Source organism: Camellia sinensis, chromosome 3, assembly GCF_055761805.1.
Source record: "Camellia sinensis isolate YWXY chromosome 3, ASM5576180v1, whole genome shotgun sequence".
NCBI classification, from domain to species: Eukaryota; Viridiplantae; Streptophyta; class Magnoliopsida; order Ericales; family Theaceae; genus Camellia; species Camellia sinensis.
In genome coordinates, this window is record NC_138963.1 from 118,914,671 (window position 1) to 118,931,968 (window position 17,298).

General features: G+C 39.4%; 2 protein-coding genes across 8 annotated transcripts in view; one reads left to right on the forward strand and one right to left on the reverse strand.

Moving 5' to 3' along the window:
* The window catches only part of LOC114276858 (bifunctional aspartokinase/homoserine dehydrogenase, chloroplastic), a 76,808-nt gene that overhangs the window by 31,316 nt on the left and 28,194 nt on the right, over positions 1 to 17,298 (forward strand). For 3 of the 6 annotated variants that reach the window (XM_082920584.1, XM_082920585.1, XM_082920588.1), the window contains one exon: positions 10,995 to 11,594. The exons of 2 other annotated variants lie outside the window; for them this stretch is intronic. In XM_082920584.1, coding sequence (XP_082776710.1) covers positions 10,995 to 11,558 — 564 coding nt within the window. In that variant the 3' untranslated portion in view covers positions 11,559 to 11,594. Of the gene's footprint in view, positions 1 to 3,849; positions 3,871 to 10,994; positions 11,595 to 17,298 lie in introns of those variants that run through there. One more of the 6 variants, XM_082920592.1, reaches the window with a different exon arrangement.
* Positions 11,629 to 17,298, reverse strand: part of LOC145822745 (bifunctional aspartokinase/homoserine dehydrogenase, chloroplastic-like) — a 28,009-nt gene continuing 22,339 nt past the window's right edge. Inside the window, exon 12 of one of the 2 annotated variants that reach the window (XM_082920594.1) lies at positions 11,629 to 11,754. In XM_082920594.1, the coding sequence (XP_082776720.1) occupies positions 11,689 to 11,754 (66 nt within the window). In that variant the 3' untranslated portion in view covers positions 11,629 to 11,688. Of the gene's footprint in view, positions 11,755 to 13,838; positions 14,113 to 17,298 lie in introns of those variants that run through there. The other variant, XM_082920593.1, reaches the window with a different exon arrangement.

A 17,298-nucleotide genomic window follows, 5' to 3' on the forward strand; every position in this document is an offset into this window, starting at 1 on the left:
CTCCAGTCTTCACAAATGGTATATATATGATGTCATTAGTGAGTTTTTCCTTAATGAAGTGCCTATCAATCTCCACATGTTTAGTTCTATCATGTTGAACTGGGATATGAGCTATGTTGATTGCGGCCTTGTTGTCACAGTAAAGTTTCATAGCGTCAATTTGATGGATTCCCAAGTCTTCCAACAATAGTTTAATCCATAGTAACTCACATACACCCTCTCAGCATTAGATCTAGCCACCATATTCTGTTTCTTATTTCGCCATGTGACTAGGTTGCCACCCACAAATGTGCAGTATTTGGAAGTTAATCGTCTGTCAGTGACTGATCCAGCCCAATCTGCATCAGGAAATGCCTCTACATTGAGACGACCATGTTTTGAGAAATAGAGACCCTTTCTAGGAGAAGACTTCAGGTATCTCAGGATTCTCATAACTGCCTACAAGTGGGAAGTTCTAGAAGCATGCATAAAATAGCTCACCATGTTCACGGCAATGGCAATGTCTGGACAGGAGTGAGGTAAGTATATGAGCTTGCCCACTAGTCTCTGGTATCTCCCCCTGTCCACTGGATCTCCCTCTTGATCCTCACTCAGTTTCTAGCCCGATTCTAGAGGTGCATCACATGGTCTACCTCTAAGCATTCTAGTTTCCTTTAGCAAATCAAGTACATACTTCCTCTGGCATATGAAGATGCCATCCTTTGACCGAGCTACTTCAATGCCCAAAAATACTTCAAATAGCCTAAGTCTTTGATTTCAAACTCTTTGGCTAACTATTTTTTCAAACGAGGAATCACCTCAACATCATTTCCTGTCAAAACAATATCATCAACACAGACAATAAGAGCTGTGGTCTTACCATATGAGGAGTGTTTCACAAACAAAGTATGATTAGCTTGACTTTGCTTGAACCCATATTTCAGCATAGCTTGAGCAAACCTTTCAAACCAAGCCCTAGGAGATTGCTTTAGCCCATAAAGTGACTTTCAAAGCCTGCATACTTTACCGTTGGACTTAGCATCCGTAAAATCAGGAGGAATATCCATATAGACCTCTTCTGCTAGGCCTCCATGAAGGAAGGCATTCTTCATATCAAACTGATGAAGTGGCCAATCCAAATTTGCAGTAAGAGAGAGTAAGATTCTCACAGAATTCATCTTAACAACCGATGCAAATGTCTCTTGGTAATCCACCCCATAAGTCTGAGTGAAGCCCATACCAACCGGTCTTGCTTTGTATCATTCTGTGGAACCATCTGCTTTGCGTTTTACCGTGTACACCCACTTACACCCAACTGGATTTTTGCCTCTAGGTAACTTCACTAACTGCCAAGTGCCACTCTTGCTGAGAGCTCTCATCTCTTCTATCATGGCATGTTTCCATTCAGGAATAGATAAAGCATCCTAAAAATTGGTAGGTAGACTCACAAAAGATGCTTTAGACAGAAAAGCTTTATATGAAGGAGATAGATGAAAATAAGAGACAGGATTATTAATAAGATGTTAAGTACATGACCTAACTCCCTTCCTATTAGCAATGGGAACGTCAAAATCTGAAAAAGCAGGAAGAGAAGCACTAGAATCAGAATTGCCTAGACTCTTAGGAGAGGTGGGTGACTCTGGACACTCATCCGGAGAAGAAGTTGGCAGTAAAGGAAGAAAAGTAGTCGGCAGTAAAGGAAGAAAAGTAGTCTCTTGCATCCAGGTGACTTGTTGTATGTCCTTGTTCCTGATATAAACTTTGCCTGCTTCCTTTTCCTCAACAACTACTAGCTCATCATCCTCTAACTGTTCAACCCTTTGCGGAAGTGGAATAGGAATCTCTTTTCACCAAGGCTCCCCTGAGGGATGACTATGATACCGGGAGGGTCGGAAAATAGGGCTAAGACTCAAAGAAAGTGATATCCATGGAGACAAACCACTTGCGAGTGGGAGGATGATAACACTTATAACCCTTTTTGGTGGCAGAATAACCCAGGAAAACACACTTTAGAGACCTAGGATCCAATTTACTATGAGTGGGTGAATGATTATGGACAAAGCAAATACAACCAAAAGTCTTAGGAGGAATGGAGAACTTAGAAGGGGTAGACTCAAACAAAACTTGAAGAGGTGTTTGCTTGTAAAGGACTTGTGTAGGAAGACGATTAATCAAATAAGCGGTAGTGAGAACCGCTTCCCCCCAATAGGATCGAGGAACCCGCATCTCAAAGGATAGACAACAGGCGACATCAAGGAGATGGAAATTTTTGCGTTTTGCAACACCATTTTGTTGAGGGGTATTAGTGCATGAAGGCTGGTAAATAATGCTACCATGAGTGGCGAAGTAAAAAGCAAGACCAGAGTCAATATATTCCCCCCCCCCCCTTTATTAGAACGTAAAATTTTGACAACCGCCCCAAACTGAGTACAAACCATTTTATGGAAGTTTTGAAACACAGAAAAGACCTCACTTTTATCTTTCATCAAATAGACCCAAGTGGCCCTGGAACAATCATCTATGAAGGTAACAAACCATTTCTGATCGGTTAAAGACACAAAATGGGATGGACCCCACACATCAGAATGAATAAAAAAAAATAGAACTAAACTTTTATTAATAGAAGGAGCAAAAGAGGCTCTATGTTGTTTTTCAAGTTGACAAGACTCACATTGAAAAATCTAACACATTATTTTTTTAAAAAACAGAAGGAAATAAATGTTTAAGCAATAAGAAAGAGGGATGTCCTAAGCGATTGTGCCACAGCCAACTGTCTTCCTTGGTGGATGGTAACTGAATAGATAAATGAGCCAGCTTATCTGTCTCAGTGTTATCAGAGGCGCGCCTAAGCGCTAAGCGAGGCGAGGCGAGGCGAGGCGAGGCTGTAACGCTTCATGCACAGTGAGGCGAGGCGAAATGGTGAGGCGAAGGAGAAGCGCCTAAAGCGAGGCTTGGGTGATGTAGCGAGAGGCGAAACAAAGCAACGCTTTACCAGATTTTTACCTGATTTCAGTTCGAATCATCTGGGCCCTTCATTTGGATGACTGTTGTGCAATTTATGGACATGCGTTGCACTTTATAATTGCTTTCTACTAAATAAGAAGTCAAAAACCCTAAGTCGACTTCATTCCAGTCGACATTGACAGGCATACCTGAAGTCGACTTCACTTGGGTCTTCTTCTTCCTTCTTCGGACATCGTTCCAGTCGACTAACAGAGGTGCTCTTCTTCTTCCTTTCTTCTTCTTCTTCCTCCTTTCTCCCCTTCGTCCTCTCCTTCTGCCGCTGATTCTTCATCTTCTTTTCTTCTTCTTCCTTTCTTCAACACTGTCCTTCCTTCATTTTTTACTTCATCTTCTAGAACAATGTCGCCCCCCCCCCTTTTTTCCTAGTTATTTTAATTTGTTTAATTATTTTTCTGTGTTATTTTTTTTCCATCAGAATTTTTTTTCAATTAATTTGTTTAATTATTTTTCTGTGTTATTTTACAATTATTTTGCTATGTTAATTGTGTAATTATTTTGGTGAAAATTTTTCAATTAATTTTGTTGAAAATTTTCAATTATTTTTGCTGAAATTTTAATTATTTTGCTGAAAAAATTTCAATTAATTTTGCTGAAATTTTAATTATATTGTTGAAAAAATTTCAAGTAATTTTGTTGAAAAAATTTAATTATTTTGATGAAATTTTAATTATTTTGCTGAAAAAATTCAAGTAATTTTGCTGAAAATTTTCAATTATTTTGCTGAAATTTTAATTATTTTGTTGAAAAAATTTCAATTAATTTTGCTGAAAAATTTCAATTATTTTGCTACTAAAAATATGTTCTTTAATATCTTTATGCTGAAACATTGAATTGCTTGTTGGATAGAATTAGATGTCGACGTCGAGTGAAAGCAAAAAAGGTCCGGCATGGGAATATGCACGGATGGTAAATCCCCAATAGCTTTCAAAGTTCATTTGTAACTTTAGCGACAAAGAAATGAATGGCGGCGTTTATCGAGTCAAGCAACATCTTGCTGGTGGTTATAAAAATGTTGTTCCTTGTAAAAAATGTCCATCTCATGTTAAAAATGAGATTAAAGACTATATGTCTCAAAAAAGTCAATCAAAGGTGCAATTGAGAATGGTTCCTTATTTTGATGAGATGGATAATGATGAAGATGATGATGATGAAATTCTTGAGATAAATCAACATGGTAAAAGGCCTGTTTCTACTCAAGGTTCTACCCATCGAGAACAAGGAAGTAACTCCTCCAAATCTGTTGCTTCCAAACAACCAAAGCAAAAGGGACCCATGGATGTGTACTTCACCCCTGATCCGGAAGTTGCGGTGTAAAATCGTAAAGCCTAGGGAAAGCAAACAAGAATTGATGATAATGATCCTAGCAAGAAGGTGTTGAGAGATCGGGCTCTTGTTTGGTTTTCGAGGTGGATGTATGATACGGGTATACCTTTTAATGTTGTGAACTACAATAGTTTTGGGCCAATGGTTGAAGCTTTTGGGCAATATGGTCTTGGCATGAAACCACCAAGCTACCACGAGGTGCGGGTTCCTTATTTGCAGCACACAAATAAGACCATGGAGGATCATAAAAAAGATTGAGTAACATATAGATGCTCTTTAATGGCCGATGGGTGGAAGGACAAAAGAAACAGGGCATTAATTAATTTTTTGGTTAATTGCCCAAGAGGATCAATGTTTATTGAATCTGTTGATGCTTCTAGCTTATCCAAAGATGCAAATAAGATGTTTGAATTGCTTGACAACTTTGTGGAGCGTATTGGTGAAGCCAACGTGGTTCAAGTTGTTACAGATAGTGCCTCAGCAAATGTGTTGGCAGGTTAGTAACTTAGTAGTATACATTTACTTAGTACTTACAATATGAATATGCAATTCTTATATTAAAAACTCGTTCTTTTTTTTTTTTTTAAACTTGTAATAGGGAAGTTTTTGGAGGCAAAGCGGCCACAATTGTATTGGACACCATGTGCAGCTCATTGCTTGGACTTGATGTTGGAGGACGTTTTCAAAATTCCCAACTTCAACAAAACATTTGAAAAGGCAATTGCAGTGCATGGTTATATTGTGAACCGCTCTAGTTTGTTGAATATGATGAGGCAATTTACCCAGTGCAAAGATTTGATCAAGCTAGCAAAAAAAAACTCGATTTGCAACTGCTTTTCTAACTTTATCAAGGATACATCAACAACAAACTAACTTGAAGAAGATGTTCACTTCAGAGGAATGGACCACAAGCAAATGGGCGAAAGAACCACAGAGTAAAAAGACAGCACAAGTCATATTAATGCCTTCTTTTTGGAACACTGTTCTTTATGCTCTCAAAATATCAAGTCCTCTTGTTCGTGTACTGCGATTGGTTGATGGTGAGAGAAAGCCTCCCATGGGATATATTTATGAGGCAATGGATAGGGCTAAAGAAGCCATTGCAAAATCATTTAATGGAAATGAAGAGAAGTACAAGGAGTTTTTTGAAATAATTGACAATAGATGGAATGTTCACTTAGAAAATATGAGGAAGAAGAACTCTGAAAATATGAGGAAGAAGGAATATATTGCTGTTATATTCAAAACTTCTTATCTTACAAGACCAAATGACACTCCTTATATAGGAGATATTACAAACATCATTATAACTCATTATATGCCACTTACATATTATATATTACCACTATCATATTCTATACATACCACTATCTGCCACCAACACCACTATCATATTATATACATGCCACTATCTTATTATATACATTAGCACAAATTTTCAGCACTCCCCCTCAAGCTGGTTTGAAGATATCGTCCATAGCCAGCTTGCTAGTCAGCTTATCAAATTGCTTCTTGTGTAGTCCCTTCGTTAGCACATCAGCTAATTGTTCACCTGTTGGAAGGTAGGTCATACAGATTATGTCAGCATTGATTTTCTCCTTGATGAAATGTTTATCCACTTCTATATGTTTTGTGCGATCATGTAGAACTGGATTATGAGCTATAGATATAGCTGCTTTGTTGTCACAATAGACCTTCATAGGTGTCGGGTGAGAAAGCTTTAATTCTTCCAGAATTCTTTTAATCCACATTACTTCACAGATTCCATGGGCAACAGCTCTGAACTCTGCTTCTGCACTACTTCTAGCTACCACATTCTGTTTTTTACTCCGCCATGTAACTAGGTTCCCACCTACAAAGGAGCAGTATCCGGATGTTGATCTCCTGTCTGTAACACTTCCTGCCCAGTCTGCATCTGTGTATACTTCAACTTGAAGATGTCCATGTTTCTTGAACAGTAAACCTCTCCCTGGAGTTCCTTTCAAATATCTTAAGATCTTATAAACGGCCTCAAAGTGCTCTGCCCCTGGTGAGTGCATGAACTGACTTACTATGCTGACTGCAAAGGCAATATCAGGCCGCGTATGAGACAAGTAAATCAATTTTCCTCTAAGTCGCTGATATTGTTCCCTCTCTTTGACTTCTTCAGCCTTAGCAGCTTGTAACTTCAAGTTAGGCTCGATCGGAGTCTCCACCATCTTACAACCAAGCATACCTGTTTCTCCAAGGAGATCAAGAACATATTTTCTCTGATTAACGAATATACCTTCGTTGGATCTTGCAAATTCCATTCCGAGGAAATACTTGAGGGCTCCCAGATCCTTAATGTGAAATTCTTTTGCGAGTTTCTCTTTGAGGGCTGCTAACTCTGCTTCATCATTACCAGTTAAAATGATGTCATCAACATAAACAATCAAAATTGCAATTTTACTGTCTTTTGAATGTTTATAAAATATTGTGTGATCTGCTTGACTCTGTGAGAAGCCACAACTGATAACTGCCTTCCCAAAGCGTTCAAACCACGCTCTTGGTGATTGTTTGAGTCCATATAATGACTTGTTCAATCTGCATACTCTGTCGCTTCCAAGTCTGCTCAAATCCCGGCGGTAGGCTCATTAACACCTCCTCTTCAAGATCACCATTGAGAAATGCATTTTTAATGTCAAGTTGATGTAGAGGCCAATCTGAATTTACTGCAAGAGATAACAGTACTCTGATGGAATTTATTTTAGCAACAGGAGCAAACGTCTCCTGATAGTCGATCCCATAAGTTTGAGTGAAGCCTTTAGCCACCAGTCTCGCCTTGTATCTCTCAACGCTTCCATCTGCGTTACATTTTATCGTAAACACCCATTTACACCCAACTGTTTTCTTGTCTTTGGGTAGATCAACTATCTCCCAAGTACCACTTCTCCTTAAAGCATTCATCTCCTCCATGACTGCTAATTTCCAATTCGGATCATCCAATGCTTCCTGTATATTCCTTGGAACAAACAAGTGTGAAATCCTAGATGTGAAAGCTCTATGGTTTTTAGACAGTCTTTGATAGGAGAGGTAATTTGCAATAGGATGTTTAATGCAATTTCGGACACCTTTCCTAATTGCTATAGGAACATCAAGGTCGGAAATAGAAGGAATAGGATTACCTAAAATTTCGATGCCAGAACTCGGGTGGACATTCGGGTCATTAGGATGGACATTCGGGTCATTATTCCTCAGATGAAATCGCTTCCTAGTATAAACCTGAAGCTCAGAATTTAGATCATTTTGTAGTATTTCTCCCCCTAAACAAGAATCTTCTTGACTAGGCACCATAGAACTTGGTTCTCCTAAGTGATCATTATCAGACAGATGTGGTTTTTGTATAGGATAAATGACATTGGGGAGCGGGATAGAAATATCCCAAAAATGGTCTTCTACTCCACTTGTCTCCCCCTGAAGAGAAGTGTTGGGGAAATAGGTTTTTGTTTCCACAAATGATACATCCATACTCACATGAAATTTCTTGGTTTGAGGACCGAAACACTTATACCCCTTTTTGTTTGAGGGATAACCCAAAAAAACACATTTTATAGCACGGGGGTCAAGTTTTGAACGAAATTGACTGGGAACATAAACATAGACAGTACATCCAAAAACTTTGGCGGGTAAATCAGAAAACAACCTCGTGTCAGGAAAAAAAAGTTTTGGGACAATCAAAAGTTGTTTTGTATGTTAACACCTTTGTAGGCATCCTGTTTATCAAATAAGAGGCTGTTAAAATTGCTTCATCCCATAAATATTTAGGAACATGCATGTAAAACATTATAGCACGTGCTACTTCAAGTAAATGCTTATTTTTTCGTTCTGCAATGCCATTTTGTTGAGGGGTATCCCGACATGTAGATTGATGAAAAATCCCTTTTTTTTTTCAAAAACTCACCCAATTGCTCATTGAAATATTCTGTTCCATTATCAAAATGTAAAATACCAATTTTGGTTTGAAGTTGGTTTTCAATCATATTGTAAAAATTTGTGAATAAATTTTTCACGTCAGATTTTTTATTCATCAAATAAATCCAACATAAGCGGGTATGGTCATCAATAAATGTAACAAACCATCTTTTACCAGAAAGAGTAGTGATTTTAGAAGGGCCCCAAACATCACTATGAATCAAATAAAAAAGTTTGGAAGCCTGGTAAGATTTTGGCAAATAAGTAGAGCGATGAAATTTTGCAAAAATGCAACTTTCACAATGAAAAGAAGAACAATCAATCCCTTTAAATAATTCTGGAAATAAATGTTTCAGATAAAGAAAACTAGGATGTCCTAGCCTATAGTGCCATAGCATTATTTTTTCTCGAACAGAGATTGACTAGTACTATTAAAGCTCTGAGCTTTTTTATTACTAACAGGTACTTCATCAAAGTAGTAAAGACCTTCAAGCATCCTAGCACGCCCAATCATCATCTCCGAGTTCTGGTCCTGAAATTCACAATGGGATTCAAAAAATGTAACACGACAATTAGAATCCTTAGATAGTTTACTGACAGACAAAAGGTTACAGGCTAAGTTGGGGACGTGAAGAACAGCATTGAGATTAATTTTCTCAGTTAGTTTAATAAATCCTTTTCCTGCAATAGGTGAAAAACTACCATCGGCTATTCTGATTTTGTCATGACCAGAACAAGGGAAATAGGTACTAAATAAATGGGAAAAACTAGTCATGTGATCGGAGGCACCGGAATCTATGATCCATGGAGAGAAGTTTAGGCAAGAGAAGGCTTTAGGATTTCTACCTGTTTGTGCCAACAAAACACTAGGAGTACCGGATGAGGAGTTGGATTTTATCAGCTTTAAGAGTTGATCAATCTGCTCTTTGTTGAAGGGACCTGAATCGGCTTCATTAGCGGTAGGAAAGCCACGATTCTTCTCTCATTGTTTGCTGCTTTTCCAGTTGACAGGTTTGCCATGGATCTTCCAACACGTTTCGCGTATATGGCGAGGCTAGTTGCAAAAATCACACCAGACCCGTGGCTTATCATCAAACCTGAGCTGGTAATTTGCAGCCTTGTTGGCCGCAGCATCGCTAATTAAAGCAGAAATTTCAATTGATTCACCAGCACCTTTTTTCTTAAGCATGACGCTCCTTCGGCTCTCTTCCCTTCTGACTTCGGCAAATACTTCGCCAATGGATGGGAGAGGAGGTCTGCCAATAATTCTTCCTCGCACTTCATCGAACTCAATGTTGAGGCCGGCAAGAAACTTGTAAATACGGCTGTCTTCCACAGTTTTCTTGTGGTGGTTGCAGTCGTCAACCGATTTCCATTCGTATGTGTTGAAGATGTCAAGATCCTGCCACAACCTTTTCAACGAATTGAAATATTTGGTGACGGAATCATCTCCTTGACGAATCTCTCCCAACTTCAAAGTTAATTCGAAAACTTGAGATTGATTTCCTAGGTCAGAATACATCTGACTAACATTATCCCACAATTCTTGTGCAGTAGTATAGCACATGTAATTAGAGCTTATATCCTCCTCCATGGAATTGACCAACCATGTCATAACCATGGAGTTTTCAGCGTCCCAACTGTCGAACAGCGGATCATTAACAGCAGGAGCCTTCTTGTCACCAGTGATGTAACCGATCTTTCCTTGCCCACGGATATACATCCGGACAGATTGTGACCAGCGGAGAAAATTATCACCATTTAGGCAGATGGTGGTGATTTGGACAGAGTGAGAGCTGGACGTTTTCACCGGAATGGCAGCGGCAAGGGTTGAAGTGGTTTCGGACGTGACTTCCGACATGGCCATGACGGTTTAGGGCTGTTGTGTTTTTTGTTGCTCTGATACCAACTTAGAAAATATGAGGAAGAACTCCGAAAATATGAGGAAGAAGGAATATATTTCTGTTATATTCAAAACTTCTTATCTTACAAGACCAAATGACACTCCTTATATAGGAGATATTACAAACATCATTATAACCCATTATATGCCACTTACATATTATATATTACCACTATCTGCCACTATCATATTATATACATGCCACTATCTGCCACCAACACCACTATCATATTCTATACATGCCACTATCTGCCACCAACACCACTATCATATTATATACATGCCACTATCTTATTATATACATTAACACAAATTTTCAGCATGTTCAATTGCATAGGCCTTTGCATGCAGCTGGGTATTATTTAAACCCAGAGTATTTTTACGCAAATCCGAATATTGAGAAAGATAAGGAAGTCATGTCAGGCCTGTATAAATGCATACAAAGGTTGGTCCCAAACAATGAGACATAAGATAAAGTTTGCGCAGAGTTGACTACCTATAAGAAAGCTGAAGGTCTCTTTGGGATGGCTTTGGCCATTAGACAAAGAACTACAAGGGCACCAAGTGATCTATATTTTATACTTACGTAATTTTGGTTAGTTATAATCAACAGCTGATTGGTGGAGTGCATATGGTTTTGAAAGGCCAAATTTGCAAACATTCGTCATCAAAATTCTTAGTCTAACTTGTGGCTCATCTGGATGTGAGCAGAATTGGAGTGTGTTTGAACATGTGAATACCTATTTTTAACTATAGTGAATATGAATACCAATAAATTTATTAATACCTAGATAAAAATTTTAATATTTTTATTTGGTTTGAATTTTTGCAGATTCACACCAAAAAGAGAAATAGGTTAGCTCAAAAACGTCTGAATGATTTGGTATTTGTCAAGTATAATAGAGCATTGAGATGTCGATACAATTCCCGTGACACTATTGATCCCATTGCTTTGACGGATATTGATGAAAGTAACGAGTGGTTGGTTGGGAGGATGGAGGAGGAACTTGTCTTTGAGGATGATACTTTGACATGGGATGATGTTGCTAGAACTGCTGGAGTTGAGGAAAGTAGCCAAAGAACTAGATCAACAAGGGCAATAGAAAGGGGTTGCTCAACTTCAAAATCTAGACCTAGATTGCAACTTATTGATGAGGAAGAGTCAATTTCAGATGGGGAGAGGAAGAACATGCAGAGGGATATGCTGAAGCCAATGATAATGAAGAAGAAGTTCATTTGCTTGATGTTGAAGATGATTTTTAGAATTTTTGGATGGGTGGATTGTATTTGTCTTTGTTGGATATTTTCTTTTGTTTATGGATATTTAGCATTTGGAATGATAACTGCATTATGGTTCTTGAAAATATTTATATTTTTGTCTATACCATTTATTTAAAAAAAATATCATTTCTGGTCGCCTCAATTCAATGAAGCCCTCGCCTCGCCTTGCCTTATCGCCTCGCGCTTAAGCATTAGGAGACCTTGTCGCATCGGTTCGCTTTTCGCCTTAAAAAACACTGGTATGTCTAATCCAGAATGTAGAGACCATGTTCCTCTCTACCATTAGCAATCCTCTTCTTCGTGATAAGATCCTGAAAAAGACAACGATCAGGAAAAAAAACGTCACGCTACAATTTAAATCACGAGTAAGGCCTCGTTTGGGAACCCTTCTTTTTTGTCAAAAAGCCAAAAAATTATTAAATTAGCAAAAAAGCCAACAACCCATACCAAAAAGTCAAAGATTCTCTTTTCTCTCTACTTTTTGCATATCTTTTCGTAAAAAGCCAAAAAGTCATCCCAAACATACTAGTTTTTTTTAGCTCATATTTTAGCCAAATAGTCAAAAAGTTACTAAATTAGCCTGTTCCCAAACGAGGTCTAAGACAACTCAAAGATAAAAGATTAACACTAAAATTGGGAACATGGAATACAGAGGACAAAGGAAGGAAAGAGGTGGCATAAATTAAACCTTTTCCTAGCACAGACAAAATAGTACCATCGGCAATATGCACTATTTCTTGACATAAGAAGGGGTTATACTCTGAGAATAAATTAGAGGAGCCAGACATATGGTCAGAAGCACCAGAATCAATAATCCATGGTACAGTCGTATGAGATAGCAATGCACATGGAGAGAAAGCTAAGTTACCTGAATTGGCAAAGGAAAAAGGAGATGCACCTAGAGCAAAAGTGGAGGCTCGATGGTCTAGCAAGTGGCAAAGAGCAATCTCAAATTCCGAGACAGATAATCCTGAAACATCAGCAACAGATGAGACAACTAGAAAGGAAGATGATGGCAACACCGTGTTTGAAAGATGGGCCCAAGCATTGGCCCCTCGGCCTCTAGACAGACTAGACCGCCCCCCTCGAGTACCAGGACGACCTCTGCGGCCACTAGAAGGAGTCCCGTGCAGCTTCCAACAAGTCTCTCGGGTGTGGCGAGGTCTACAACAGTAGTCACAGAAAAGATTATCCTTCTCAGAGGAAGGACGAGAACCACGAGTCACATGGTCGCTAGCGCGAGAAGGGGCAGAAACCAAGGCCGAGCGATCAGTAGTAGCAAAAGGAAGCATCGCAAAGCGGCGACTCTCCTCATTCTACACAAAAGGAAGCAAATCCATGCCAAGTACTCTACTCCGAACCGGATCATACTCCACATTTAGGCCTTCCAAGAACTTGAAAACCCGTTCTTGCATCACAAACTTCCGGTAACCAGCAGAATTAGTGGGACAGACAGGCTTGTAATCTTGGAGGTGATCAAGCCGCTTCCACCCATTGCTAAGGAAGGTAAAATACTAGAGGATAGTCATCTCACGTTGTACCGACCTTTCAATGGAGCGACGTAACTTAAAAGCCTGTAAGAAGTTCCCTTTCCAGGAGTAAGTAGTAACTATAGCCTCCCAAATATCCTGGGCAATGTCCATAGACAGGTAGCCCTCTCCAATCTCAAGTACCATAAAATGGATCAACCAACCCATGATTAGGGAGTTGGTGATCTCCCATTGGTCAAAACTAGGATCCGTGGTACTAGGTGTCTGTATCCGTCCATCAACATACCCCATCTTTCCTTTGCTTTTCAAAAAAATAGTCAAACTCTGCGACCCGGCTAGATAATTCTAACTATTGAATAGAAAGGTGGTGATCTTAAGGCCATGGTTAAGGTTATCAGTCATAGTAGTAGGAATAATGGTACTCTCGCCCTTAGGTCGCTGAGAAGTAGAGGACTCACTAAGGGAATTTGTCACGGATACTCTACTATTTAACTCTCAAGCACAATGCCAATCACAAACCCGAAAGATAATAGTAGAAGAAAAGACACTACTACGCCTATAAAAGCATAAAGAATTAAGGGTTTCCCCCCCCCCCCCTCTCTTACTGCCCCTTTTTTGTTTTTCCTTTTGTTTTAAAAGAGAAGAAAAACAGAGAAGAATGAAAGACAAAAAAGAAAAGCACTCAGATTGATAAGGCAGTAGTCAACAAAGGTAATGAAGGCCCCGTCGACCAACCAGAGGCTACCGAATGGCCTAGAGAGAGACAGAAAAGGCCTCCAGGTTTGCCAACAGACCTAGGATGACAAGCTAGGACTGCCGATAGGCCTAGAAGAGGACAGAGGAAGCTTTGGCTGTGTAACGTCCCAAAATAAACCCATAATATACATAACATTGACATGCATTAATAAAGGAAAACCAACCGTTATTCTATTCATCAGAGTATTCTTATTGAAAAACATTACATGTAACATCAAATTAAATGCTTTACGGGCTAACATCTTTCCAAGCCAACACTTGGACACAAAATATGAGTTCTAACTCAAATACAAATAAAGCCCTAGGCTTGAATGTTTACATGTAATATCAAATAAATAAATAACAAATAAACTAAACAAAGTCTCCAACTCCAATTCCTTCCAAGCTAAGTCCTTGGAGGTAGCTTATCACCTGAACCTGAAACTGAAAATGATGTTCCCATAAAGGGTGAGCCACAGCCCAGTAGAAAAATACTAAACCAAATATAAGCATTGAATAAAGCTATAGCATTCAATAGATGGTTAACCAAGATAATCAATTGTGACTTAATACCGTCTGAAGACACTAATGTCTATGACATGTTTCAATTCTCATTATTATCAATATGGCTCAGAACCTGGCCAAACTTACAACAATGAACTATACATCACATTCACATTACTTCCAATATCAACATCACTAATGAGAATCAGGCTCATATTAAAACACTTCATACTTCCCGTTTGATACACATTTTAGTGCTATATCAATAACATGTAAAAACACTTCAATATAATAAGCACACATAATAGTGATGCTAATGGAGTCCATCCCCTATCTCCTCCCAAACAAAATTCCGGTTTAGAGGTCTATCCCCTATCTTCCCCTAAACCGTGGAGTACATCCCCTATCTCCTCCCAAACAATATGCATATGCAATGCTCAATCAATACATGTATATTCTGTATTAATTCAATAGTCTAAATTTATGACTTAAACAATTTGATTAGTTTCAATTTTTCCTAATCCACATACAATGTCTACAACAAACACGACTATCCTCCACCGATAGCCCAAAACAGTTATTTCTAGACTGGAAATAAATACATCAACAATTCAATAGGTGAGTGATTTAAATTATACAACTACACCATTTAATCAATGAATTCCTCAATTTCATGAATTTAACCAAATTCCCCAATTTCCTGAAATTAATTATACAAATTAATTCATTATTACAACTAGGGTTTTTCCCAAAATTACCAAAGTATTCCCAACATATCAAAATACCAAAACTTAGAACAAAACTTATAAGATGGAGTAGGAAATCCCTACCTTGAAGAAAATAACCCGAATGGAGAAGACGGAGATGAAGACTCAAATTCCAAAGTGCTCAAAATCCTCTCTTTTTCAGATTAAAAGAAAGCTCTCACGAAGCTCTACCTTTCTTCCAAAGGAACTAGGGTAGAAGACCACAAGGAATAGATCAAATCTTAGAGAGAAGGTGAGAGTAGAGAGAGAAACTCTCAAATGGCGGTTTTTAAAAGTTAAGAAAGAAAAAGTAGGTCAAAAAGTGATCCAAAAAGTAAAATCACGGACTGATGTAGTCGACTCTACGCTCGAGCGTAAAAAACCCCGCTCGAGCGTAAGACAGACTCACGCTCGAGCGTGAAAAGAGCCGCTCGAGCGTCGATTGCACACTTCCAGAAGTTTTGCAGGCAATGGTATCCGCTCGAGCGTAAAACTCTCCGCTCGAGCGGAGGGACAAAATCAATAGATCACGCTCGAGCGTAAAAATATCGCTCGAGCGGACGGACTGCAGAGTAAAGTACTGGGAGATGGAAAACCACGCTCGAGCGTAAAAACTCCCGCTCGAGCGAAGAAGCAACAACGAAAAGCCCGCTCGAGCGTTAAAACTTCCGCTCGAGCGTGAAGGCAAAAACCTGGGCATCACCTTTTGGTTTCAAAGTGCAACCAACCTGTTTTAAACTTGCCCATCACAACCCAAGACTCAAATACAAAGAGTAAAGGCTAGAAGTGATAATGATACAAAACAAATCCACGAAACCAAGTCTAGAATACAGTATACAAAGGAAGGAAAAACCGGGATCGCTATAACCTCCCCCCCTTAAAGAATTTCGTCCCCGAAATTAGGTACAAGAAAATTTTTTTTAAAAGAGTTTTCTCTACTTCTCTCAATATGCCAACATTCTATTAACAACCTGACCATTACCAATCAATCCCATCTCTTTTCAAGAGGCATTTCACATTATACATAACAATTTGCATTATCAACATGCATTTTCCTTTCAAATTCCACAATTTTCAATATCTATAATTTCCATTTCCATATCATATTCAATCTCATGATATAACTCAAATTCTACAACACATTCAACATATGCAGTGTTACACTAACTTCCATTATGAGGCGAGTTTCAAAATACATTCATTAATCAAAACATAAACTATGTTTCACAACTTAAGTTATATTCAATACACTTAAGGTGCAATATTATAATAAAATAAGCAACATATGCTCAAGCATCTACGAATAGATCCGGATATTTCTCTCGGACCTCCAACTCGCGTTCCCAAGTGGCTTCCTCCACCCCGTGATGTTTCCACAAAACCTTTACCAAAGGGATGGTCTTGCCTCGCAAAATTTGATCCCGTCTATCCAAGACCCGAGCCGGTCTCTCCTCATACGAGACATCCTCATCTACCTCTAAGTCGGTCCAATCCAATACATGCGATGGATCCGGCTCATACTTCCGGAGCATACTCACGTGAAACACGTTATGTACTCCGGATAACTGCGGCGGCAAAGCTAAACGATAAGCAGCCTCGCCAATCCTCTCAAGGATCTCAAAAGGGCCAATAAACCGAGGGGACAACTTCCCGCTCTTCCCAAACCTCATCAAACCCCGCCTAGGTGATATCTTCATAAAGACATGATCACCCACCTCAAACATCAAAGGTCTCCTCCTACGGTCTGCATAAGATTTCTGACGACTCTGTGCTGTAACAAGCCTCTTACGGATAAGCTCAACCTTCTCCGTCGTTTCCCTCACCAACTCCGGACCCAATAGAGGTGCATCACCCACCTCGGCCCAACAAACAGGAGATCTACACGGTCGGCCATACAAGGCCTCAAACGGTGCCATACCGATACTAGACTGGAAACTGTTGTTGTAGGCAAACTCCACCAACGGCAAGTGCCTCTCCCACGACCCACTAAAGTCTAGAACACAATCCCGAAGCATATCCTCAAGGATCTGAATAGTACGCTCGGACTGCCCGTCAGTCTTAGTGCCTAAGGCACTCTGCAAACTCTGCCACAACCTGGCAGTAAAACGAGGATCTCTATCTGAAACAATCGTCACTGGGACCCCGTGCAATCTCACTATGTCCCGAATGTACAGGTCGGCAAGATGATCTACCGAATCTCTCACACGCATCGGAATGAAGTGCGCCGACTTAGTCAACCGGTCTACAACCACCCAAATAGCATCACTACCCCGCTGAGTCCTCGGAAGACCCACAACGAAGTCCATAGTGACGTGTTCCCACTTCCACTCGGCAATAGGCAAGGGTTGCAACAAACCTGCTGTCCTCTGGTGTTCGGCCT